Below are 27950 nucleotides of genomic sequence, written 5' to 3'. Positions count from 1 at the left end.
TCTCTGAACCTCAGCAGTTTTCTACTCTAATAAAACGAGTGTGGTAACTAACCCCTACTGTTTAGGGCTCTTGGGAATGTCAAGTAAGAAAGCAAGTAAAAAGGGGAGCTGTGGCAATATGTAACAACAACAGGCCCTTGCTGTAATTTTGGCGTTCTGCCTTCAACTCAGACCCAAGTAACAGGAAAAATCTTACCATCTGAGGTCTCTTGGAACTTGTCTCGGACACTTTCCAGCTTTTCCATGGCTTTCATGTTAGGGGCAGCAATCCGCTGGAGTACACTCTGCTGCTCATTGAGTTTCTGCTGCAGTGTATTCATCTCCTGTTTGATCTCCTCCTCAGCCTGGGCATCCTGTAAACCCCAGGCCCAGCAATATCAAGAAGGGCCATCTCCACAAGAGATGCTCCAAGTAGGGGCCTGAGCACTTGCTCCCATGCAGAAGACAGGCTCGGCTCTTTCCACCAGGTCCTCCTCTCAGGAACCATTCCCACCGCCCCTGGAAATTACAGCCTGACACCACTTTCTCATTTCCAGCCCTTCCCCCAGGCCCTGCCAATCTCTCTGTCTCACAGGAAGAGCAGCTGGTGGTGCCCCTCTCTGGCTCTCAGCCCAGGCCATGAGCCAGCAACATCCCAGGGTGACCTAGAGGCTCCCACACAGGCTGGTCTGGACTCCACCTACGGCTCCACAATGAATAACGCAACTCACATTTTCTGCTCAGATCACCACATCCAAACAAATTCCATTTGAGTTTGGTTTTAGGTCTTATGGATATTGCAATGCATGTCTGGGCTTGTGCCTTTCTGCCACTTTCAGTCAGTAAATATTTACTGAATGCCTTCCAAATGCCAGGCGGCACTGGGGCTCTCATATTCTGTGAGCCAGGGTTCCTGTGCTCACAGAGCTCATGGACTAACAGAGGAAGGCATATAAGTAAACAATCAGAACACTGTACAATGAATACCAAAACAATGATAAACAGATGGGGTTGGGTCAGCACATAAGAAGGGTACCTAACTCAGACTCGGGCTACAGAAGGCTTCCAGGATTATGCTTAAGCTCAGGCCTACAGGATGAATGGTGAGGACAGAGAGAAAGAACAGTCTACGAAGACAGAAGCATCAAATGCAAAACCAGGAGTCTGCTTGTGGTTCATTCAAGGAAGTCAAACCAATTCAAAAACGTAATCAATTTTAATAAATTTCAAAAGCCAAAAAAGGGGGGGGGGGCAGGGAGGGGCAATTCAATATGGCAGTAATAGCACTGTGTGCATGTATGTGTCTGCACACGCACATACGCGTGCTGGGGGGGGGTGAGGTAAGGCTGGAGACGTGCAGAAGCCCGATGATAAAGGGCTTTTTTTTTTCTTTTAATGTTTTTATTTATTTCTGAGAGAGAGACAGCGTGAGCAGGGGAGGGTCAGAGAGAGAGGGAGATACAGAATCTGAAGCAGGCTCCAGGCTCTGAGCTAGCTGTCAGCAGAGTCCTACATGGGGCTCGAACCCACGAATCGTGAGATCATGACCCGAGCCAAAGTCGGACGCTTAACCAACTGAGCCACCCGGGTGTCCCAATAAAGGGCTTTTTAAGCCTAGTAAGAGGTTTGGACTTTGTCTCAAGGGAGGTGAGGTACCACTGAACTGGCTTGAAGCACAGGAAGGACACATGAATATACACAAATGGATACATAAACATATACATTTTAGAAAAACCTTTCTAAAGATCTCTTTATAACGCTATGAAGTGGTCCCTTGGATATAAGTGAAATATGAAAAATACACAACAGAATGCTTTTTTTTTTTAATCTAAGAGAAGGAATAGGAGTATCTCTGCATATAGATATATTTGTATTTTTAAAATACAAGAACAAAAAAAGGACAATCTAAAAACTAATTAAAATGGTTACCACAGAGGAAGGGAAGTGAAGGGGACAGGAAAGAAAGCTAAACTTCTCCTCATGTACCTTATATTATGCTTTTGGTTTTAGAACCATATGAAGATTTTACAGAATTGGAAAATTCAATCCAGATATGAAAACCACCAGGTAAAAAAGTTGCTGGGAACAAGACATTCACAATATACAAAGAATCACCCTAAAGATGACTACTTACTATCGATAACAGTAAGAAATCTGGGAATTGATACCTTAACCAAGGACCACAATTAACCATCAAGAATAGCGGGACATCCTCACATTACATGCCCCCTGGCGTGATGCAATACAGAGTACACAGCATCACCAACGAAAGGTTCTGGCCAAAAAATTACTTAAACCAAATCCATCAAGCCTCCAGACTAGATCAAACTTCCAATTTATAGGAAACAACAAGGGTAGGTAGAACAAGTTAAGCAATAATGAAAGGAAACAAACATATCCATAATATATCCATTCAAGACAACACGTAGACTTCAAACAATCAATGTGACTGTTCCACATTAAGAGAAACTAAAAAGAGATTAACCAAAAGCAATATGTGAACCTTGACTGAATCACAGTTAGAAACAATTATAAAAAAATGTAATATAGAATTGTGGTTATGGAGGAGAATCCCTTGTTCTTAGCTGAAGTATTTAGAGTTGAAGTCTGCAACTTCTTTCAAATGGTTCAGCAAAAACAAAAAGCATGTAGTACGGAGGGAGGGAATCAAGCAAAATGAGAGAGGGGAAAAGCTGGAAAATTATTCATTGGTGAGTGTAAGGTGAAAGACATGAATACGCACTGTTCTTTCGATTTTTCTGTAGGTTCGAAAATTTTCAATGTAAAGTTGGAAAAAATAAATCAAAATGCTACAATGAGCAACCCCTTACAAATGGAAAACTAAACAAAGAAACATGACTATATATTAAGTTGATTAAATACTCAGAATTCTTTGAAATTACTTTAAAATACAGGAACATGTCATACATGTTCAATGAGCCATTTAGCTTAATGGCAAAAAGGACCTCAAGGAAATCTTCAATAGCATTCAATAATCAGATTATTACTATGAGTATCTCATTGATATTTTCAAACTATTACATATATATAGAATAGGATAAAGTAAATATGTTATTATGTTAGTGTTGCTAGGAAGCAAGATTTTTAGCAAGACTAACTGGAGAGACTCAAACATAAAACCAATGACGTTAAACTATGAAAATTACAATTTCAACTGAAGTATCAATGTGAACTCATGATACATTTTTCTTTGAAAATAAAAATTGCATCTTGTAGCCTGGTCTACTGAAACGTTCTAGAAGCACTCAGCAACCCAGCAGTCATGAGCACTCCAGTGCTCAGTTGGTGGTCGCTAAATAGCATTTCTCACAACAAGAAGTCAGAGCTTCTCAGAGAGAAATGGCTGATTACAGATCTGGGGAAATGTAAAGGATAAACCTGGATATAACACCAGAAAGCAAGGAAGACATAAAAGTCTGTAACAGTTGTGTCAAAATGATTCAGAAGCCAACTTGAACAGGTTCCCACTAGCCAAAAATTCAACAACTTGATCAATAAGAAGGATAACAACCACAACAGTGCAACACATCTAATGTGTTTAAATCCGTAAATTCATAATGATCTGAAAACTCAGTGAACAAATCCTGATAATGCCAAAGAGCCAATTCATTATTTTATAAACTAGTAATGAAAGAAAAGAATCAAGCATACATATCCTGCCTTTTTTATAGAAGCTGCATACCTAAGGGTAACCAAATAACTGATAAGAGGAACTCTCTCTTTACAGTATTCCAGCTAATAAAGAATTACAGAGTAGGAAGATTACCATTTTGCAACCACAGACAAATTAATAAATCTAGACAATAACCATGATGGTTGCAAACCACACAAAAAAGAATCACAACCCGACATTACCAATCTCCTGATTAAAGTTAACAATACAACTTATGAAGTAGTCTTGACCAAAACAAACCCCTAAACTTGAATCTAATCAAACCCCTAGATCAAAGCTGTCCAGTATGGTAGCCATAAGCCACACGTGACTGATTTTAATGGATGTTGACAGATTTAAAAACCAATATTCAATTTGGTTACTAGAAAACTTTCAAGTATATCTGAATAAAGCCTGGGTATGTGGTTCTCCTTTTTCAATTATAAAGTTTTTAAAAAAAAATTTTTTTAAATGTCTATCCATATTTGAGAGAGAAAAAGACACACACACACACACACACACACACACACATACACACACACAGTGTGAGCGGGAGAGGGACAGAGAAAGAGGGAGACATAGAACCCGAAGCAGGTTCCAGGCTCGGAGCCATCAGCACAGAGCTCAGTGTGGGGTTCGATCCCACAAACCATGAGATCATGACCTGAGCTCAAGTCATACACCTAACCAACTGAGCCACCCAGGCACCCCTCAAATGTAAAGTTTAAGATAGCGAAATACAGATCAAGTATATCTGAGGAAAATTTAGCATCCACATTGAGATGTGCTGAAGCATAAATAGATACTGTATTTTGAAGCCTTAGTACAAAGAGACTGTCAAATATCTCATCAATAACTTTTATATTGTTTACACATTGAAATAACTCCTTAAGATATACTGGGTTGAGCAAAACACAGTAGTAAAATTAATTTTACTTTTTAAAAAACGACACATGTGGGTCATACTGTATCTCTATTGAACAGCACTGATCTATGTCTAACTACCCACTTTCAGGAACTACAGGGGATACCAGACTATTTTGTTTTGTTTTGTTCTGGAGGAGCATTAAAAAAATCATAGGATACAATCAACAAGGTATAGTATGTAGAAAATCATTCAGAAGAAATGAGCAAATTTCTTCAACAACAAAAAGTACTGCAAAGAAAAATAAAAACTGATCAAGGTGCATTTATACAGTAGTCCCCCTTATCCCCAGGGGTACGTACATTCTAAGACCCCCAGTGGACACCTAAAACTGTGGACAGTGCCAACCTCGACATACCATGTTTTTTCCCCATACATACATACCCACGATACTTTAATTTATAAATTAGACACAGTAAAAGATTAACAGCAATAATAAAATAGAACAATTATAAAAATACACTATAATAAAAGTTACATGAATGGTCTCTCTCTCTCAAACTATCTTATTGTATTGTAACTCACCCTTCTTGTGATGATGGGAAATGATAAAATGCCTATGTGATGAGATGAAGTAAGTGGATGACATAGGCACTGTGATACAGCACTAGACTACTGACCTTCTGACAATAGGTCAGAAGGAAGATCATCAGCTTCTAGACCACGGTTGACCGTGGGTAACTGAAACCACAGAAAGCGAAGGCATGGACAAGGGGGCACTACTGTAGATTAAATGAGATGTAAGAGACATATCAACCAATCACTATCTATCTATCTATGTATATCTATCATCTTATTTGACTCCCAGTTCAAGCAAACTATGTGTATATGACAATCAGGGAAATGTGAATATTAATTATAATACTGATATTAAAGAATTATTTTATAATACAGAATTCCAATATTAAGGAATTATTGGGTTTTTGGTATAACAATTCTAAATATTTCGAAATATTTCAAAATTATCTCTTTTAGACTCTTAAATACAGAGAATGAATTGAGGGTTGATGGGGAAGGCAGGGAAGAGGGGGAAATGGGTGATGGGCATTGAGGAGGGCACTTGGAATGAGCACTGGGTGTTGTACATAAGCGATGAATCATGGGAATCTACTCCCAAAACCAGGAGCACGCTGTATACACCGTATGTTAGCCAACTTGGCAATAAATTACATTTTAAAAAATTAATTAAAGATAAAAATGATCTCTTTTAGAGATACATTCTGAAATATTTACAAATGACATGACATGATATCCAAGATTTGCAGCTGATCCTTGAACAACAACAACATAAACAGTGATTAATGTGTATTTTCAAACTGAGCCCAGGAAAAGAAAATGTTACTAAGAAAATCATTAAAAAACACATTTACAGTACTGTATTTATTGAAGAAAAATCTGTGTATAAGTGGACCTGCACAGTTCAAACCCGTGTTATTCAAGGGTTGACTGTATTTTTTTTTTTCTTAGAGAGAGTGCAAGTGGGGGGAGAGGGAGAAAGAGGAGAAGGTGGGGAGGGAGTGTGAGAGGGAGAGGGAGAGAGGAACAGAGGGATTGAGGGAGAGAGGGGTGGAGAGGGGGAGAGGGAGAAAATCTTAAGCAGTCTCCACGCTCAGCACTGAGCGGATACTAGCCTTGATTCCACAACCCTGGGATCACGACCTGAGCCGAAATCAAGAGTCGGATGCTAAACTGACTGAGACACCCAGGCGGCCTGGGGTTGACTGTATTTTTAAAGAAGCCAGGGATACGAAGACAGGATAAAGTGTATGAGGTACACAGAAAACGAGTCTGGCCGTGAGCTGATAACTGCTGAAACTGGCGATGGCTACATGAGATGGCACTGTGCTATTTTGCTTTTGCCTGTGAAAATTCCCATAATAAAAATCTAAAAATAAGAGCAAATATCAACTTGAAGTGGCTCCTACTGGACAAAGATGGGACAATATGAACATCAAGAAGAAAAATGGCTCCAATAAACATCAAAATACATTTGAACAGTTTACAATAAATACAAATTTAAAACCTCACTGGTCACCTTTAAAGGTTACAAGGTCAACCACCTCATTCTGAAAGCTGGTAAATAAAAGAATGAAGCACTTATCGTGCCCTTTCTATACTGGCTATATTTCAAGGGAACTAAATAGTTGATATGAGAAACTTCATTTTAGAATTCCAATAAGTAAATGGAGGAGGAATGGAAGAATCAGAAAATTAACCACTTTGCAACTCTTAATAGGGCTAGGCAATGATGATTAAGAGCTGTTAAAATCAACTCGTGAAAGGCTGACAGGGAACTTTTTATAAAAACTGATGGGCTAACAACACCTGAAACTGGTGATCATCCCCACCCCCTTCCAGATTATTTTTCTCTTTATAGTATGTAAATTTTCAACATACACAAAAATGCAGGGGATAATACAAAGCACCCTCGTGTACCTATTATCCAGCTTTTTTTTTTTTTTAAATTTTTTAATGTTTTTATTTATTTCTGAGAAAGAGAGAGAGAGAGAGAGAGAGAGAGAGACAGCATGAGCAGGGGAGGGTCAGAGAGAGAGTGAGACACAGAATCCAAAGCAGGCTCCAGGCTCTGAGCTAGCTGTCAGCACAGAGCCCGACGCGGGGCTCAAACCCACGAACCGTGAGATCGTGACCTGAGCTGAAGTCGGACGCTTAACCGACTGAGCCACCCAGGCGCCCCCCTATTATCCAGCTTCTATAATTATCAACCCAGGGCCAGTATTCTGCCATCTATACTCAATTTCTTTCTATCTTCAATTATTTTAAAGCAAATCTCAACATGCCACTTCATCCATAAATACTGCAGTAAGTGTCTCTAAAACAGTTTCTGAATCTCAGTACTACTGACACTTTGGACCAGATCATTCACTGTTGTGAGGGCTGTCCTTTGTGCACTATAAGATGTTTAGCAGCATCCCTTGTGTCTACCTACTCTATACCATCAGTAACCAATTATGACAAGTGGGTGTCACAAGAATCTCCAGACATTACCCTACCCCCAGGGAGGCAAAATCCATGCACCACTGAGAACCAATGTTATAAAAGATAAGGACATTTAAAAAATAAAGCCACAATACCATCAGTTCACCTAAAAATATTAATAGCAATTTCTGAACATCATAAATTATCTGGTCAGTGTTCAAACTGTTGTTTTATAAAAAAAATTTTTTTTACAGGCTTTTCAAAGCAGGTTTCAAATAAGGTACACACTGAAACTGACTGATTTGTCTCTTACGTCTCGTCTATAAACTCCCCTTCCTCTCTTTGTAATGGGATTCAAGGGAGTGCTACACATTCCAACTGGTTGATTTGTCTCTTATAGCCAATAAAAATTTTCCTTCTTCCTTCTCATTTCTCTATGGAAAAGACCAGGTCTACAGAGTTTCCTACAGTCTGGATTTAGCTAACTGCATCCCTGTGTTTTTTATTTAACATGTTCTCTGGCACCGGTGTTTCATACAATTGGTGGACATAAGGCTTGATCAGATCCTTGAGTTTCTGACAAGAATATTTCACAGTAACATTGACCTCTGATCAAACTTATTACAAAGATAGAGAGAAATGACATTCAATGTTAACGGACGTGATGCAAAAGAAAGCTCACAAGCAGACAGCACCACCTATAATATATTCCTGCCAAAAATAAAAAAATGAACTGAATCCAATCAAACCCTAGATTTAAGTACCAGTTTACAGGAAGCACAGGGGATAGAAAGAAAGACACATTAAATAACATAGGACACAATTGGCCAAATTTGGAAATTGTACAGGGCCAATAACCTAGTTTCTTCCATAAATAGATAGAAAAAAATAAAGAGGGATAAGAAAATGTTACAGACTAGAAGAGACCAGTTTTAACATTATGAACATCACTTGAATCCTGATTTAAATATACAAACTGTGGGGCACCTAAGTGGCTCAGTGGGCTAAGCATCTGATTCTTGATCTCAGCTCAGGTCCTGATCTCAGTTCCTAAGTTCGAACCCTGCATCAAGCTCTGCACTAACAGTGTGGAGCCAACTTGGGATTCTCTCTGCCTCTCCCCTGCTAGTGCATGTGCATGCACACTCTCTCTCAAGATAAAATAAACTTAAAATATACAAACTGTATTGTTTGAAAAAAAGGTATTTATGGGAAATTTGTGCAAATCTAAACATTTACTGAGTATCAGATGACATTGCAGTTAGTCTTAAAATTTTTTTGGTAGGATACTGTGGTTACATCTTTTAAAATGTCCTTTCTAGAGATGTATATTCAGGTAATTGTGAGTATTATCTGGAATTTGATTTAAAATATGCCAATGGGGAGGAAAGGGTATAAAAAACAAGACTGACCATATGTTGCTAATTGCTGAAGCTGGGTGATGAGTACCTGGGGTTCATTATATTCTTCTCTCTACTTCTGCGTATATTTGAAATTTTGCACAATAAAGGTTTCTTTAAAAAAATCAAGTACCCCTGGCTATAATGATGGATTGGAAAGCATCAGGACCTGTTTAGGAGGCTCCTAGAGTAGTCCATGTGAGAGGTGAAATGGCCTGTACTAGAGAGACCACAGAAACAGACAAAAGTAGAATTCGCTAGATATTTAAGGAGGTAGAATGGATAGGGCTTGATAATTCAATGAATATGCAAGATGAGAGACGGAGTCAAGAATGAGGCTCAGATTCTGGTTCAAACCTATGGCTGGCACTGAGAAGGAGAAGACTTGGGGAGGAAGGCTGGGGTTTGAGGTACCTGTGGAGCACAGCATACATGGCAGCTGAAGCCAGGGGAGTAAAAGAGATACCCAGGATGAGAGAATGCCAAGTGAGCAGGGAATAGTGCCTGGGACAGAGTACTGAGGAACACCCAAGGCCTATCAGTTCACTGTAAAGGAGCACGTTCTCTGTGTGTACATCTGGGCTGAGACGTGTATGTGCATGGAAGGGGAAGACTGGCAGCAGGCAGGGATGAGGGCAATGGGGTTGGGGTGGGGGGAGAGATGTGCCTGTTTCTGTGTGTGCATAGGTGGGGGAGACCCTTAAGTCACAACTCTCTCGTTTGCCAGCTTACCCCTCTTTCCAGCCATGGTCTCCATGGGGGCCCCAGGTGGGCTGACTCTCTCCCTTTGAATAGCTGGGAAGGGGAAGATGTCCCCACCCCTGTGGCTGATCCTCACCTTCAGATCCTCACACAGGTCACCGTAGTCAATCTCGATGAGGGCCTCTCGTGCATAGATACTGGAAGTTCGCTGAGAACCACTCACTGAATCCTCCCCCTGGGAGCTACCCTGCAATGGTGAAAGGGAGAGTCCAATGGAGCACACTGGCCATGAGAATGCCCCTCTAGAGGGTGCAGGTGGGCTCCTTTACAACCTTCAAAGTCTTTTGAGAAGCACCTTGCTAGAGAGCACCTATAGCATTAGGACAGCAGCTCTGAAGGCACAAAGACCTGAGTTCAAAATTGGGCTCTACCACTAACAGTGGGATCCTGGGCAAGTCATGCTGTCAGATCCTGACACCCGAATCCTGATTTAAACACACAAACCCTCAACTGTAACACGGGACAATGCCTGCCTGGCAGGATTGTGTTTTGGATTAGGAGTAATTATGTCACACGTTACCATGGTGCCTGGCACATTTCTGGTGTTCAAAATATTTTGCTGAATTAAATTGAAATGCTATTTGGGAGGAAGGAGGGAGAAAGACATGTGGACCTGAGATCCAAGCCCAGGTCCAAAACAGATATATGCAAACCTCCTCTCAGTTAATGTTCCCACCCCTTGCAACCAATCTTCACTTCCAGTGCATAAAATGCCTTGGCTCCTCTATTAGCTGGTGTCCCTCCCTGTCATATGACTAAGCCTTGTCACCTCTGCATTGCTGATGTCCCTTACCCAACCCTCTCCTGGCCAACCTCCCTCACTGCAGCTAGGCCATCATCTCTCAGGTCCCCCAGCTTCTGTCTTCCTTCGCTCTTGGCTAATGTCCCTCAACTTGCACTCTTACCAACATTCATCACCTGCAGGAGCTTTCAGCTCAAGTCCCTAAGGTTACAGAATGATTTCATCTTCTCCTGGCCTCACTTCCTCACCACCCACTGACTTGCTACCCAAGGCTAGTACCTTTCACCTCACCTGCTTTCTCAGCCTCACCTTGCCTCATGTCCCATGCATCCCTCCTTATGTTCTCCACCACCCCCACCCACCATCCTTTTCTCTCTCCCTGGTCACTCTCACCCCCCGCATCCCTGACCAATGTTGTTCACTGCCCACTCCCACCACCAGCCATGACACACACCTCTTCCTGACTAATGTCGTCCATAGTGCCTTTAGACAGTGGCAACTTGATGTCCTGCATCTTGCAGGCCTGTAGCAGGTTGTGGCGGTCACTGCGTTTCTGTTCAAGCTTGGTCTCAATGGCTGTTACCTCCTTCTGTAAGTGGGTCATTTCCCTAAGAAGGTCCAGGGAGAGGTGAGATCCAAATCCAGCAGGCTGCCTGCTCTACCTAGTTCCCCCACCCCAGGCCTGAACCCACTCACTTGTTGGCGCCCCCCAGTTTCTTACGAATCTCCTCCATCTCATGATTCTTGTCATTCACCTCCGACTTCTTGGCCAGGTGCTGATTTTTCAGGTCCTGTAGCTGGGCCATGGTCTCATCTATGATCTTCATGTGTCTTTGTTCCTCCTGGTCCCAGCAGGGGGAACAGGACAAGAAGTGAAGGTTTTCCTCATCTCACCTTGGGATCTTCTCCCCTTGCCCCCATCCTTTCCACCAGGCAGAAGGAGCCTCTGTGTCAGAGCCTCTCTTCGGTAAGCTCTGCTTTCACACACCACCCTTATCCTCTGGGCTTTTTATCTTTTTTCAAATTTGGTTGCCTACACACCCCATAATACAAGTAGCTTGATGTAGGAAAGTTCAAAGTATTAAAACAGTATCAAGTAGGAGTAAAAAAAAAAAAAAAAAAAAATCACTCATAATCCCACCAGCCCACCCGCCAGAGATAACCAGTTAACATCTTAGTCTATTTCCTCCTCACATCACTTCTAGATAGCTCTACAGTCTTGAGACTAGATTGGAATTAAAACTCTATATTCTGACTTAGTATTATATTTAAGCATCTTTTCCACATCAAAATTACTGTCACAAGCAATATAACATCAATGATTTTTTAAAACCCCACACAATACTGTGTATTTTCTATGAGTATACCTATATGAATATACAAGTATTTAAGTAAATACCTACAAGCTCTGGATGAATACACATTACATGGGATTAGCCCCAGGAAGAAGAAAGGGAGTGGCACTGAGTGTAGTCAGTCAAGGGGATCGGAGTCTTACTTAATAGATCTGATTTCTTAAAGGAAGAATGTTTGGTTTTCATTTTGATCTTAAAAGTCACATAAAGGGGACATATCTGCAACTTCCTCTCAAATGGCTGATAAAAATAATATGCATACACAGACAATGCAGAAACAAATATGGCATGTCAGTGATTGATGAATCTTCATGACAGGTAGAGGGGAGTTCTTTGTAGTACTCTTGCCACTTTCTGCTAAGTTTCAAATGATTTCAAAATAAAAAGTCATAGAAATATGACTCTGGATCATCTAGATGTCCATGTACGCCTGCCTGATCTTCATTTGCATTTAAGATTCTGGTGACACCAAAGAGAACTACTTTAATTATCAGCGTTTAATGAACAAACACACACCACCACCACCACCACCACCACCACCACCACCACCAAACACAGGCAGACATAAGAGTCAAATGGTTTAAACCAAGTGAGGAGGATCAAATCACCTCAGGATGGGATGCTATGAGAAGAACCACGGTTTCACAGGAATTTAAAGAGAAGAAATGTGGGGAAAGGGAGTCGTCAGACAATACCCAGTGACACAGGCATGCTAGACTCAAACTGAGCCATAGCAGTCAGCAGCACAGGCGCATTATGAAAAGGGACTCCGTTTCAGCAAAACACCATCATCTATCTGTTGCACTGAATTAATGTGGTTAATTATAAAAATTAATTTTAAGTTTATCCTGGATTTCCGGTTAAGTGCTCTAAGTATGGATGTTTGTATATATTAAACGTTAAGGATTTTTTAAGCCAACACTAAAGATCTTACATCTTTAAACAGGTTCTGTATATCACTAAAATTCGAAGACCATTCAACTACACACATAAATGAACATATCATAATTTGCTAAACTCCTAATTCCCAAAGGACACTGGAGAGGTTCCAACACGGAACTATAAATGTTTGTAATAAACATTAACGTCCGTGCACAAAGCTGTGCCAGGATTTTGGATTTCCTCAGGTATTACTAAGTAAAAGGGGATAAATATATTCTGAAGAATCTTGATAAATGGTGCCATATGGCATAAGAATGCTGGTCTTGGACACCATGGCCAATGTTAATCATTTTTTTAAATCCTGGATAATGTGATAGGAAACAACTTACCTCTGTTGCTTTAATTTGCAGCTCTTTGATTTCTAATAAGGCTAAATTATGTGTATGTGTTTATGGGCTATTTGAATCTTCTTGAACTGTTTGTGCCTCTTACTCATTTCATTTTTTCTGTTTAGGTCTTGGTGTTTTCTTATTTCAACAGGGCTTTATAAATAATGGATATTATCCTTCTATCATATTTCTTCCAATTTTTCCTCCCATTTTTCAGTATGTCTTTTCATGCTCTACTTCCTTACCTTCTTGAGCTTTTCTATCTCATTTTCATCCTTTTTCACTGTCTGCTCCCACATGTGCACTTTATCTTGGTCCTCTTTCAATTGGTTCTTTTCAAAATCCAACTGGATGCCCAAGCGAGTCTTCTGGTTCTCAAACTCCAAACTGTGGGGAGAAAGGAGAACTAGGCCTAGGATGCAGGGACTCAGGTACTACAGGATTTCAGTCACCACTCAGCTCATCCCTCCATACCCACATAAAACTATTCTGACTCCAACTAACGTTGGAGAACTAAGTTCCTCAGCCTAGCCTTGTGGATATGGCACAAGGCAGGGGAGATCAGACCAAACTCCACTACTCCCCCTTTATACACTGGAAGACTCCAGAGCCCTCCCAAGTTCCTAGGAGGCACAAAAAGGCCTACCTGAACCCACCAGCTATGATAATTCCTACTTATTAAGTTTCTGTGTACCTTACATAATAACCTCTAATCCTCTAATTAATAGCTCCACAAGTAAGCGTGATTATCATAATTTGAAAAATGAGGAAACACGGGCCAAGAGGTAAAAGACCTTGCCCAAGGCCACACAGCTAGTAAACAGCACATGTGAGACTGGAATCTAGGTCTTAATACCAAAACCCAGGCTCTTTCTCCTATGGCACCTTCACAATGTAATGTGATGTAATAAGAGATCTGGCATCCAAACTCTGCCATTCACTAGTAGTATAATCTTGGCCAAGACAGTTATAAACTTTATGCTTCTGTTTCCTCATCTGTAAGATGGAAATAACAATAGTACTTACCTTAGAGTTATTGGGAGAATTTTTTCTTCCCCCTTTGGTTGGATCATTTAATTTTCAGTGTGAGATACTCTAGAACTTTTTTTTTTTTTTTACCTTCCCATGAGATATTCTTTATTTGGCTTTTTTTATTTTTTTTAATTTTTTTATTTTTTTACAAATAGTTTATTGTCAAGTCGGTTTCCATATAACACCCAGTGCTCATTCCCACAAGTGCCCTCCTCCATGCCCATCTCCCCCCTCCCCCCACTCCGGGAGAATTTTTTAACAAGTTAATATGCCTCAAGTCCTTAGAAGCATGCCAGACACACAGTAAATACTTATTAAATTTTAGTTACCATCATTATTGACAGTATACTGGCTGCATTCAGCTCATATTTGCTCACAGGCTTTGAATCTTTCCAACGGCCCTACCCACCACCCTCCCCCATCCCAGAACCTTTAAGGAGCAGAGGTAAGGTAGTAAAAACAAAAGGAAAAAAACATGGAGAAAATACTAGATGCCTGCTATTGCTCTGCTCCCCATCTCTTCAGAAACTCAGAGTATGTAACCAGCATCCAGATACTAGCAGGCCAGGCAGGGCTAATTTCCAACTGCCTCCCCACCCCCCAATATGGTATGACAGATGCTGCCAGATGTCATGCTAGCAGCTTAAACCTATTAGTCACTATAATCCAAATGGAATGTAATTAACTCTATAATTTTGAGCTATGCAATTTTAAGTCCAATCTCCTAAGCATGACTCATAAAGCCCTCTATGATCTGGCCCCTGCTGACCTGTCCACCACCCCCGCCTTCCTCCTGACCCCATTTTTATGCTTCAGACATTCAAAACTACTTAGTTTCCAGTACAAGGCACACTCTCTCACACCTCCAAGCATGCTGTTCTCACTGACTGGAACTCCCTTCTGTCTGCTGCCCAGCTGGCTAAGTCCTACTCACTCTACAGGCATCCAGTTCATCGCTCCTTGTTCTGGAAAAGCTTTCCTGACAGTTGTGAGCAGGTTCTCTGCTTCTATTACACGTTTCTGTGTTTCCTCCCTTTTTGGTGCAGTAATTATATCCCACAGTCCGTAACACACTTATGTTCACTGTGCAAGACCCTTGTCTCCTTTGGCCCAATCTTTGATTCCCACTCCCATTACTCTCCCTACAGTGAGCATGCAGTCCAAAGTGACATACGTATATATACATACATATGTATATAGCCTTAAGAATACAGATCTTTGTAAAATATACTTGCTTTTAAATGTACACAAATGCAATTATAAATGTATCCATGTTAGGGCCTATAAATCTAGTTCTTGCTTTGAACTGCTACATAGTATATAGTCTATATATTCATCACATTCAACTTCTATTTTCCTCCAAGTGATGGCCGTCTCTGTGGCCACCAACATCCAACTACTACAAATTATGCCAAGACACAACCCTGAATGTGTCTCTTTGTTGCCCTGTGGCAAGACTCTCTCTGAGCTATATACCCAGAAGTGGCTTTGCTAAGTCATAGAGCTTATGCAGACTTATTTTCACCAAATACTGCTAAGACTGTTTTAATTTGCATTTCTCTGATTAGGAATAAGGCTGAACAAATGAGAAACAATGAAATCTGGCCATGTGTAGCAACATGGATGGACCTTGAGGGTGTTATGCTGAGCGAAATAAGTCAGGCAGAGAAGGACAAATACCATATGTTTGCACGTATAGGAGGATTAGGAGGAACTTGACAGAGGACCAAGGGGGAGAAGAAGGGCGGAAATGGTGGGGGAAAGGGAGAGAGGCAAACCATGAGAGACTCTTGAATGCTGACAAAAACTGAGGACTGATGGATGTGGGGGGGAGGGGGGGATGGGCATGAAGGAGGGCACTTTGGGGATGGGCACTAAGTGTTATGTAGAAACTAATTTGACAATAAACTATTTGTAAAAAAAAAAAAAATAAATAAAAGCTACATGACATGTGATTAAATCACTGCTTTGATGGCTAATGGTATGTGTATTTATTTATCTGTGTGTATTCTTAACTTTCCCAGTTTTCATCCTCAGTAAATTGTCAATAAAAAAATAAAAAATAAAAAAAAAAAAGGAATAAGGCTGAACATTAATCTGTAGTTATCAGCCATTCGTGCTTCTTTTTCCATGAAATGCTAACTATACCCTCTGTCCATTGTTCTACTGGGTCTCTTGTTTTTATCTCTCTTCTTGATTTGCAGTTCTTTGAACATTTCCTCTGTATATACTATGTACCTCAAGTACAGCATCAATGACACTGTTCTCAAACTGTTGATCTGTTTGTCTCCCCTACTATTCCATAACTCCCTCAGGACAAGGACAGTCTCTGATTCAATTCTATATAACCTGTGAGCCTGGGTAGGAAGGCAATGAATATTTACTATATGGGCCATGAGCTACATAAACTGCAGACTGAGGCCCAGGGTCCAGGGGGCAACCTCTTTCAGAGATTGTCACGTTCATCTGTGTCACCCCAATCTCCTCACCAATACCTAGCACATGACAACTTGGTACAACGTAGGTACTCAAGAAACGTCTATTGAATGAACAAATATACTAAAGCGGGAAGAGAAGAGGAACTGTTTTGTTCTTACTATCCCAACTTGATTCCATCCCCACCCCTCTGCAATGCCCATCAGGATAATGACAATAATAAAAGCTAGTGTTTATTACTCTCAGCAGATGCTAAGTATTATGATAAATACTTCACAAGCGAGAGTTCACCTATCCTTCCACCAAATGCCATGAAACAGGCATCATTATTATCCCACTTTACAGATAAGAAAACTGGGGCTCAGAGAGGTCAAGTCACTGCCCAAGATAATGAGCTGTGGAGCTAGGATTCTAACCCAGGTAAACCACATTTAAAGCTGGCACTCTTAAGCATGAGACCATGCCTCATTGCCTCCCTGATGTCCCTGTTCTTTAAAGCTGACCTACAATAAACACCAATCATTCTAAGACCTGCTCCGTGTCTTATGATGGCATGTGACTTCCCAGAATATCAGGTTGGGGGCTCAAGGGCACCCCAGTGTGTCCTCCTGCACCCCACACTTCCACCTACCGCTTCTTGGCAATTTCATTCTGCCGCTTCACCTTCTCTTCCTCAAACTCTCGGATGTTGCGCACACCAATCTCCCGACAAAACTCTTCAAACACCTCATCCTCTACCTAAGGGGAGAAGCGAGGGAGGGCAGAGGCCCTTTGGGTCAAAGTGCTGCTGCCAGCCCCAGTCCCGCCCCACCGCACACACTGGCATGGTTCATCCCCTACCAACCTGGTTCATCTTCTCCTTCAAGTCTTTCATTTCCCTCTCTCGGCTCTGGATGATCCTCTTGATATCATTAATACGAGGCCCAAAGTTGGCTAGCTCACTCTCCAGCTTGGACTTTTCCTGCAGGAAACAGGGTTGAGGGCAAAAGGGACCAGTTCTTTGGAGGAACAAAGCCACCCCGAGCACCCCGGCCCAAGCACAAGAAGGGCTAGCTCTCCACATGCTGAGAGAACATGGCTCACAATTCCCCAGTCAAGGTTCCATCATCTCCCACTTGAACCATCATACAGCTTCCTCCCCAGTGTCTATTCAGCTAGCTTTAATCCATAGGACTGGGCACATGGTAAACATCAGTTACAGGTCCACACTCCACTATCTAAAGTCCTTGGAATTCAGACTTTTTGATTTTAGAATAAGGTAAAAGGATATTCATACTACACTTTAAATAATGCACCCTGTGATCAAACACATTAATACACCTAAGAAGAGCATCCCCACTGACAGGGACTAAAATGTCTGCACTCACTTTCAATTCACTTTCTCAGCAGCACATTAGAACGAATGGTGCTAATAATAGCAACTAACATTTACTAAGCACTTACTGGGTGCAAGGAATCAGTCTAAGCACTTAACAGGCATGCAATCATTCAATCTTTGCAAGAAGGCGATAAAGCAGGTGGTATTCTAACTCCCATTTTACAAATAGATGAAAAACTGATGCTGACATGTTAAGTAAGCTGCCTCCCACCATACAGTCAAGATCTGAAGCCCTGACGGCCTGCTATGCTTGGTTCCCTGAAGCAGGCTGGGAGGAAAAAGGGAAATGGGATGCATTCCAACTCCCAAAGAAACTTTGACCAGGAACACGAGGGTGGCCTTTGGAGAAGAAGGCTGAAGACCAAGCCCCACCTGCAGATTCAGGGCTAGATGTCTTGTCTTGGTCTGTTCTAGGTCACTCTGCGAGTACTTGAGCCGCATCTGCAGTCCATGGGCCTGAGACTGTACCTGACGTAGCTCGGCCTCTTTCCGCTTTGCCTTCATCTGCTCCTGAAGTGGACATGAGAGAACAGCTGGGTGGTAAGAACAGGAGTGGTCGGCCTGGGCTTAGGACTCCAACCCTTGGAGACAGTTATGCCTGTGACTTACTTTCAGCTCCTCTGTCAACCGCTCCTTCTTCTCTTTCAACTTATCTACCGCTTTCTCATCCCAGCGCCGAGCCTTGGCCTTCAAGTCACTGGCCCCACCAGAAATCACCCCTGACTTCTGGAACAGGGTCCCATCCAATGCCACTGTCTACACACAGTAGGGAAAAGAGAAGGAGGGGGAGAAAATGAATAGAAGAGTCTCCAATACTAAGCCTGTCCAGCTCCAATGTGCACAAGGGAATCCATACCTTGTGACGCTGGTGGCCGCCAAAGGCAATGCGGCGAGCATCCTCCACATTGTCACATACGAGGGCATTGCCACAAGCATACTGTAGGGCCTTTTTGATGTGGGGTGGCTCATAGCGAATCACGTCAATCACCAGCTTGGCCCCCTTCAGTTCCCGGAGCTTCTCATCTGTAGGTTTCACCTATGGCAAGAAGCTCAGTAAGTGGGAGAACATGAAGAGCTAGGAGAAGGGGCCCTCTCACACTGCCCTGACCCCATCCCCACCAGCCTCACCTCCAGGTAGTCAAGAGGCAAGAAGGTCTCAGGCTCCCCACGCTGTTCCTTGATATACTGAATACAGTCCCGGCCTGTCTTCTCAGAGTCCACAATAATGGCATCCATGTTCTTGCCCAAAACCTTGGTCACAGCAATCTGGTACTTCTTTTGTGTGGGCTGACAGAGGTCAATGAGGCGGCCATACTGAGGAAAGTCAGAAGAGAAAACTGAAGCATGAGGCTTTTGGGGACTGGCTCAGGAACCCCAATTCCCAGCTCAGAAAGGGGCAGACTAAAATCTGAATGAGGAACATACCTTCCGTGCTATGGAGGAAAAGCCTACTCTGTCCCCAAAGCAACAATCACTCTAGTCATGCCCAAATCCAAAATCATCTTTCTAAACCTCAGTTTCACCATTTCACAGACCACTGCTGCCCTAGGCACTATGTCAGATATTCCTTACATACCTTACCTCAAATTCGCACAAGCACCCAGCAAAATAAATCTTTTTCCAGTTCATGTCCCCCATGCCCCCTAAGCTAAACATGGTTTCCTAAGAACTATCAGATAACGGGTAAGAGCTTCAAGGGCAGGGAATGAGCCTAATTCATCCTTATAAACTCCCCAGGAGTGTCTAGAGGAGAGATCAGGAAATATCTGTGGAAGCAAATTAAGTTGAACCCAGGTAAGGAATTACAGCAGAGAGAAAAAGAATATTCAGGGAACTCAAGATTTGGTTCAAGAGGCCAAGAGCTCTGATAAAGCCTAGACTATCCCTACAAGCAAACGAACCAGCTGGTACAGACCATGGGAGCTCATATGGAAGCCTGCAGAGTTACTTCCTATGAGACTAAATCCTATCCTGTGTCTCCTCCCCCTTCCAAAGGCCTCTCCAGTTTCCCAGCATACCGCAGAGGAGGGGAAGCAGCAAGACAAAACCTTCAAGAAGATGCAACTGGTGTGATGGACAGAACAGGAGGTTCCAAGTCAGAAATAAATTGGGTTTGGATTACAGCTCTTCCACTTATAAGCTTGCTGTTTTGGGTAAGTCATTTAACCTCTCTGAGCCTTGTTTGCCCAGCTGTAAAAAAGGGATCAGCAACCTCATCCTCACAGGGCTGCTAACAGCCAGTGGGAGAGTAGGTGCTCAGGAAAGGAGTTTCCTTTCCATTCTTACCACAGAGCCAGGGTACAAGCGCTTGATGCTTTCCATAATCTCTGCCTTTCGCTGTTGGCGGCTGCTCTCCTGGCGATCAATACGGGCATCACCTAGCTGCTCCATCACCTGGTTCAGCTCCTTATTGATCTCATCAATACGCCGCTTGGCCATCTCCACCTCCTCTGTCAGCTCCCCCTCTAACTTCTTCTGCTCCTCTAGGGACTGCCTACAAAGTGAGGGAACGTAACGGGTTACCCTGACTGATGAGAAAATATTCCTGACTGGAAGGGACTCTGGGGATCTTGCCTGGGGAGGGGCAGGACAGACAGGGTTCACAAAAACAGACTGGAAGTAAGAGGAAAGGCTGAAGAGCCACATACTTGCTAGTGGTAATGTATTCCTCTAGTTTCTCAATCCGTTTTTGATTCTCTTCAATCTCCCGCAGCTTTTGCTTGATCTTGGCCTGGAAGAAAGACAAATATACAACATCACCAGGGGCTGAGCAAGTTAACTCTAAGACCATGGGGCCCTGGCTTATACCTGCTTTGTTCCCACTCATCCAAGAGCCCAACAGTCCAGGACAGTCTGTCACTAATGGGGAAGACCTACTAAAAAGCAGACACACAACAGAGCTCAGTGTGGCTCTGCTAACTGATGCCCCTCCCAGAGCCCTGGGACCTTCTCATGGCGTTCTACCCAGCCGGGGTAGAACATATCCCAGTTCTGCCACCTGATAATGATGTGACCTGAGGCAAATTACTTCAACTCTGCACTATAGTTTCCTCATTTGGAAAATGAGGAATTAAATGAGTGAATATATGTAAAATATAGTGCTTAGCACACACTAAGTGCTCACTAGTTGTTAGCTATTGTCATTACTGTTAAGGGGCGCCTGGGTATCTCCATCAGTTAAGTGTCTGACTTTGGCTCAGGTCATGATCTTGAGGTTCATGGGTTTGAGCTCAGCATAGGGCTCTCTGCTGTCAGCATGGAGCCTGCTTTGGATCTCTCTGTCCTCCCCCCCCCCCCCACTCACGCTCTCTCCCTCTCAAAAATAAACATTATTAAAAAAATGTAAAAAAAAAAAAAAAAAGAAAAAGACTATCATCACTTTTTTTTTCCTGGACCATTATCCCTAATCTTGTAACCCATGCCCACCTCTGTCTCTACTTTCTTCCGCTCTTCCAGATCCAGCCGGTCCTGGTCGGCTTTCTGATCTCGATTGAACTTCTCCAGCTCCTGGGCCAAAGTAGCTGCTCTCTTGCTGGCTTCTTCTTTCAACCGGTGGTATTTCTTCACCTGTATTAGGAACAGCCAACCAAATCAGTCTCTGTAGAAGCACAGCAATCCCCCACCCCACCCCCAACCTCCCAGAGCTTACCTGATTCTCCTCCAAGGTTAAGTCTCTGCCCTGACTCTGACTCTCCTCTTCCATCCGTTCCTCAAACTCCTGCCGGGCTTTCTCTACTGACAGCATCTCCTTTTCCAGCTCATCCATATCACCTTTACGCTTCTTGTAATGCTTCTGAGCATTCTGTAGGGACTTCTTGGCTGCTTCCAGCTTCTTGATTTTGTGGGAGGTATTCTCCTTGGCTTTGATGTACTGAGGCCGCTTCTGGTTCAGCTCTGAGTCCTTCTCCCTTTTGCCAGATGGGGGGTGGTGGGTAAATCAGTTAGCACTGTGGTAGAAAGGAGGGTTCCCCAGCTTTTTACCCAAAGGGGGGCCTAACATCCCAGCCAGCCACAGGGAATTGCTTAAAGAATGAGGGCCTGAAACCCCCCAGATCCTCAGAAAAGAGGCAGTCTGATTACTCCCTGGAACTGACAGCTTCAGCCTGGCGTTCCAGCCACTCCGTAAGGTAAAGCTGCCACTCCTACATCAGCCCTAGCCAGGCCAGGCCCCTCATTAACAGCTCCCAAGAATGCCGTGTTCATGGAGTTGTCCCCCATCTGATCTAACCATTTCATGTCCTTTAAACTTCTAGCACCCGTTTTCCTCTCCCAGGAAGGCATTCCCAGCCACCCTAGTAGCCGGGCCTCTCATCGCTTCCTTTCACTTAGCAAGGTCCCCACCCCTTTCAAGTTCTCTCTTTTATGAGTACTCAAATGCTCTATTTGTCTAAAATGAAGTCAAGAAATGTGCCTGGTTCTGGCCAAAGCAAGTGAAGAGGAAGACAAACTAGGACAACCATTGGATTCTAGGACCAGAGGAGCCCTAGGAAACAGCACAACCTTTCGGTTTCCCACAGGTTACAGGCCCAGGCCTGCCTCTTACTTGATCTCCTTCTCAATCTGCTGCTGCTCCCGCATCATTTTGCCCAGCTCCTTCTTCTTCTCCTTCAGTTCATCCTCTACTTTGTCCATACGCTTCTTGTCCTTCTCGATCTCCTTGTTCTTAGAGGCTAGTTCCTTATTGAGCTTCTCAATTTCCACTTCATTGTGATAAAGCTTAAAGAGCTGCAGCTGCACCTGAGCTCGCACCACCTCATCCTTCAGGCGCTGGTAGCGGTCAGCCTGTGCAAACAGGAGCATGGAGGCAGGCATGCATCAGTAAGGCACTGGCTCGACCCTGGCCCCTCATAGCCCAGAGGTGGCCTAGCCACCTACCTCTTCTTTCTCTTGTTTGGCCTCCTTGCGTTCAGCCGCAATATTTTTTTTGCGATGGTAATTAAACTGTGTGTCCTCTTCAGCCTTCACCATTTCCTTCTTTCGCTTGTCATACTCCTGGGCCAGCTCCCCAGAGCGACTGATCTCTTCAAATAGAGCTGTTCTCTCTTTGGGGTTCTTCATGGCAATAGATTCCACAGCACCCTAGTAAAGATCAAAACACTCTCTCCATTTAGAGCCTAGCCAGCTCAGTTCCTTCTACCATTTCACCCATTCAGAAAAAGGTCCTGACCCTCTCCCCACACTAGATGCCACATTTCACACTGGGCCTTGAGGACGCGTTCCCTGCCTCTTGAGGTGCACATATACCAAAAGAGACAAAAGCAAAGACAACACCACGTGTTACGTGCAGTGACAGAAGCAACAGAGAGAAAAAGGACTAAGTGGAGCTTGGGGGTGGGAGACTGGTAGGCATGTCTATCCAGGAAAACTTCCCAAAAGTGACATCTAAGTTGAGTTTGAAAGATGCGGAAGAACTAGCCAAGAAAGTTAAGAGAGAAGGTCATTTCATGTAAAGGACAATTAATATGCAAAGTCCTACAGGCCAAAGAAAGCAAGTGAATTTGGGGAATTAGAAACGGTTTAAATGAGCTGGAATGCAGGGTTGGAAGGGAAAAGTACTGACAGGTGAGGGGCTAGTGAGGCAGGCAAGAACCAAAGGATGATGTTTCCTGAATGCCAGGAGTTTGGAGTTTATGCCAAAGCAATGGTTCTCAAAATTTAGCATGCATAATAACCTGGAGAGCTTGGTAAAACACCCAGTTCTGGTCCCCACCCCATAGTCTCTACATCTTTTGGTCTGGGATGGGACCAGAGAAGGTGCATTTCTAGCATGTCCCCAGTTGATGCTCATCCAGAGACTATAATTTGAGAACCACCATAAGACAATGAGCAATCACTGAAAGGCTTTAAGGAGGAAAAGGAAAGAAACAGATTTGTGTCCTTGTAAGATGAACCTAGCCTACAGGATGAACTGGAAGGGGCCAGAGTGGAGTCTTGTAAGCCCAGTGAAGAAGCTGCTACATCAATTCAGGGGAGAGATTAAGCTCAAGATGAAGCAGGCCCAGTGAGAATGGGACAAGGGTCAGCAAAGAGTAGACAGCCAATAATTGTTAAAAATGCTCACCTGGAAGACGAGGAAGTTACGAGCTTTGATGAGAATGCCCAACTTCTCTAATTCCTCACTGTACTCATGTAGCTGAACCACTTTGTTGTTGATCTTGTACTCAGAGGAACCCCCTACAAGACAGTGCATGAGTTAGCTGAAGATCAGACATCCATCCTATCCCAGCCAACTAGTCTACAGTCACCTCCCAGGACCCAAGGAGAGCCTTCTGGCCAGCCTCACCCACCAACAATGACACGGGCAAAGGTGCGGTCCTCGGCACCCTCCTCAGAGTAGACCATGCTGACAAAGGCCCGATTGGCAGCTGGCTTGCCCACAGGAGCTCCATGGATCAGGTCTCTCAGGGTCTTTACTCGCAGGTTGCTGGTTTTCTCACCCAAAACAAAGCTGATCGCATCCATGAGATTTGACTTACCTAAGGGAGTACGGGACAAAGCAGAGGAGGGGAAGTCAGGAAACACTGCTCTGCCCCACCAAAGCCCTGGTTCAAGGGCTTAGAAAAACAGTCCCTTTGTAGTTATTACCTACAGCAGTTAAAGACTAGAGTCCCATCTAAGGAAACAAAACAGTATACTCACATAATGGATTGTTCTACAACCTTTAATGACACAGGGAAATGCCCACAATAGAAAAAATAAGCAGATATAGAAAATATAGGGGCTCAGTCAGTTAAGCATCTGACTTCAGCTCAGGTCATGATCTCACGGTTCATGGGTTCGAGTCCCACATCAGGCTCTACAGCTCAGAGCCTGGGACCTGCTTCAGATTCTGTTTCCCCCTCTCTCTGCCCCTCCCCTACTCGCACTCTGTCTCTCTCACTCCCTCAAAAATAAATAAACATTGAAAAAAAAATTTTTAAAAATCGTCAATCTCAACCAAGTTTAAAAGTTAAAACAAATAATAAGAGCTGAGAGAAGGTGATAATGAGGAGTTGCTGTTTCTTGCGTACAGTTTCAGTTTTGCAAGATGAAAAAGTTCAGGAGGTCAGTTGTACAATGTGAAGATACTTAACACGGCTGAACTGTACACTTAAAAAATCATTAAGATGACAAATTTTGCTATGTTTATCTTACTATAGTTTTTTAAAAAGCATATTCCTATTCTGATACAATATGATGCAGACAGCATCATCTATGAAGTATCTTGCCAAATATATTTAACCTGAATCTGAACAAGCTTTTAGACCTACCTTCCAGTTTACAGAAAATACAGCAGAGGAACACAGTAAATGACACTATGAAGAAACCTTAAGACAACAACAGAATGTGGGATACTCTCCAAGACAATTGGCCTGATCTTTTCAAAAAGTCAATGTCTAAAAAGAAACGTGTGGAGAACCCCTCCAGAACACAAGCGATTACTGAGAAATAAGCAAAGGCAGTGCACGAGCTTTGACCGGATTCTAGTTTCCCTTCAAAAAACCAAACAAACAAAAAAACCCAAAACAACCAAAGCCAAAACCAAACCGACATTCTGGGGAACAATTAGGGAAGCTTGAATATGAACTAGATAACTGATGATAACAAGGAAATTAATTTTCCCAGATGTGATCACAGTCTACTGGTGATACAAGAGAATGATGATTTTAGGAATCGAATGCTGAAACCCTAGAGGTGAAATGTCATGAAGTCTGCAACTTAGTTTCCAATAATTAAGCAAAACACACATGTAGGTTTGAATATTTTCATAATAAAACTTGGGGAGAGGCAAAAGCATAGAAAAAAATACATGAAAATGTAAACAGTGTAACCATTGGTCACTTCCCGGAAGGAAAATAGGTTAACAGGTCAGGGAAGGGAATCTTTTTACTGCCTATCCTTTGGGATTTTTTGAATTTTATACTGTGTGCATGTATCAACTGTTCAAATAATTAAGATTTCTTAACATTAAGAGTGGTTACCTTTTCAATAGTGGAGTCACAATTGTTACTTTGTTTTAGACTCAGGAAAAAAATTTTCTTAATTTAGACTGGAGTTGGGAGTAGGGGAACACTTTAATCTCTATAAATTCTATCTCAGGATTATGCTCCAACATGTTATATGACCTTGAATGGAAGACCTGATTTCCCACACCTTTCTACTCAGCTATAAAAATGATAGCCCAGTTCCTTCCACAGAAGCAGTACAACACCATGATTAAGAGCTCAGGCTCTAGAGGAGCCTGGGTGGCTCAGTCGGTTAAGTGTCCAACTTCGGCTCAGGTCACGATATCACATTCGTGGGTTCGAGCCCCACATCGGGCTCTGTGCTGACAGCTAGCTAAGAGCCTGGAGCCTGTCTTCGAATTCTATGTCTCCCTCTCTCTCTGACCCTCCCCTGCTCACACGCGTGCGCTCTCTCTCTCTCTCTCTCTCTCTCAAAAATAAATAAAACATAAAAAAAAGAGCTCAGGTTCTAGTCCAATAGACCAGGTTCTCAGTTTCACTAATTCTTAGCTGACCTTCCATTCCCTCACCTTGAAAATCTAAATAAACCTTTAGAGGTAAAGCTTCTAAAATAATGCTTCGCACACAGTTCTCTGTTGGAGTGGCAGGGGCACAGGCTTTGAAGTACAACAGTACAGGTTCTGACCCTTGCTCTGAGAATCAATTAGTATGCAAGTGATCATAACTGTGCCTCAGTCTTCCCATCTATGAAACCAAGATAATGGTATCTCCCTGGTAGGGTCATTTTGAGGAATTAAATGTAAAAGGTCTCAATAAATAAAGTACCTGACACACAATGGTGCTCAATAAATGGCACTCCTATCCTAACACAGGTCTGGACAATTAGTTCTGTCTCCCTCCTCAGAGCAGGGCTAGCACACCATTCAGATCAGGGGTCAGACTTTTAGGCACCCACTTCCAACCTTTGGGCTTCTCCCATGCTCTCCAGAGATGGTAAGAAAGTCTCACAACCAAAGCCCACCCTATTAGCAATCATTCAACATTGTAGACATTTTTATAACATGCATTATGAGCTGAACACTGATAAAATATTTTCAGGAATATCTTCTTTGGGGCACTGATAAACCAGTAACGAAAAGACAAAAACACATACCATAAATACAAGACAGAAGAAAGTAAACATTAACATGTGCCAAGCGTCTACTGTGTGCCACAGAAGAGTAATTCTTCTTCAGTGTCAAGGAATGGCTGGTGGAGGTGGGCACTGAAGAATTGGGGGGTGGGGGCAGGGTCCACGCCAAAGGGGTCTTTTTGGAACAGCTGTGTATACAGATCTACCCACGCTGCGGGGAGTGAATGCCAAAAGGTGCATCCTGGCTCTTTACACAGGGGCCACCACTCCAAAATCCTAAGAAACTGCAGTGGAACCGCAAGCATTAATCCTCTTAAGATAGTGGTTCTCGGGGCGCCTGGGTGGCTTAGTCGGTTAAGCGTCCGACTTTCGCTTAGGTCATGATCTCACGGTTCGTGGGTTAGAGCCCCGCGTCGGGCTCTGTGCTGACTGTCAGCTCAGAGCCTGGAGCCTGTTTCGGATTCTGTGACTCCCTCTCTCTGTGACCCTCCCCTGCTCACGCTCTCTCTCTCTCTCTCTCCTAGAAATAAATAAAACATTTAAAAAAAAAAAAAAAAGATAGTGGTTCTCAAGTGAGGTTGGGGGAGGCGGGGATTGATTTGCCCCACCTTTCAGGTGGACACAGGCAATGTCTGGAGACATTTTTGGTTGTCACATCTAGGGGGTGGGGGTGCTATCATCTAGTGGGAAAAAGCCAAGGGAGCTGCTAAACATCCTACAATCCACAGGACCTACCTCACAGCAAAGAATTATCTTGCTAGAAATGTCAACAATACCGCTGTTGAGAAACTGCGCTCTACAAAGAGCACCACATACTGGCAAAACTCCAGGGAAGGTCATGAATTTGATCTATGTCTGCAAAGAAAGCCCCTGGTGCTAGGAAATGATTTAGCTAGAACATCTCTGGGGTGGAGGAACACATCAGGATTCCAAACAGACTGCCTATGGGGGTAGATGGGAGGAATCCATGGTGTATCAT

At 43.0% G+C, this 27950-nt stretch overlaps 1 protein-coding gene across 4 annotated transcripts in view; it reads right to left on the bottom strand.

Moving 5' to 3' along the window:
* The window catches only part of SMC1A (structural maintenance of chromosomes 1A), a 48091-nt gene that overhangs the window by 18811 nt on the left and 1330 nt on the right, over window positions 1-27950 (bottom strand). For 3 of the 4 annotated variants that reach the window (XR_005526156.1, XM_039220987.1, XM_039220985.1), the window contains exons 2-20: window positions 24181-24369; window positions 23955-24067; window positions 22769-22972; window positions 22437-22675; window positions 21543-21801; window positions 21320-21460; window positions 20542-20624; window positions 20180-20387; window positions 19022-19207; window positions 18750-18929; window positions 18503-18649; window positions 18266-18403; window positions 17360-17476; window positions 17147-17253; window positions 13293-13434; window positions 11118-11263; window positions 10876-11029; window positions 9756-9866; window positions 197-353 (exon numbers count right to left, since the gene is read on the bottom strand). Coding sequence is in view for 2 of the 4 variants with exons in the window: in XM_039220987.1 (XP_039076918.1) it covers window positions 197-353; window positions 9756-9866; window positions 10876-11029; window positions 11118-11263; window positions 13293-13434; window positions 17147-17253; window positions 17360-17476; window positions 18266-18403; window positions 18503-18649; window positions 18750-18929; window positions 19022-19207; window positions 20180-20387; window positions 20542-20624; window positions 21320-21460; window positions 21543-21801; window positions 22437-22675; window positions 22769-22972; window positions 23955-24067; window positions 24181-24369 (3021 nt within the window). In the remaining 2 variants the exon portion in view is untranslated. The remainder of the gene's footprint in view (window positions 1-196; window positions 354-9755; window positions 9867-10875; window positions 11030-11117; window positions 11264-13292; window positions 13435-17146; window positions 17254-17359; window positions 17477-18265; window positions 18404-18502; window positions 18650-18749; window positions 18930-19021; window positions 19208-20179; window positions 20388-20541; window positions 20625-21319; window positions 21461-21542; window positions 21802-22436; window positions 22676-22768; window positions 22973-23954; window positions 24068-24180; window positions 24370-27950) is intronic. The other variant, XR_005526157.1, reaches the window with a different exon arrangement.

Source organism: Hyaena hyaena, unplaced genomic scaffold (assembly GCF_003009895.1).
Source record: "Hyaena hyaena isolate Hyena2069 unplaced genomic scaffold, ASM300989v1 scaffold_932, whole genome shotgun sequence".
NCBI lineage: Eukaryota > Metazoa > Chordata > Mammalia > Carnivora > Hyaenidae > Hyaena > Hyaena hyaena.
The sequence above is the reverse complement of the archived record's forward strand: the minus strand, read 5'-3'. Positions and strand labels throughout refer to the sequence as shown.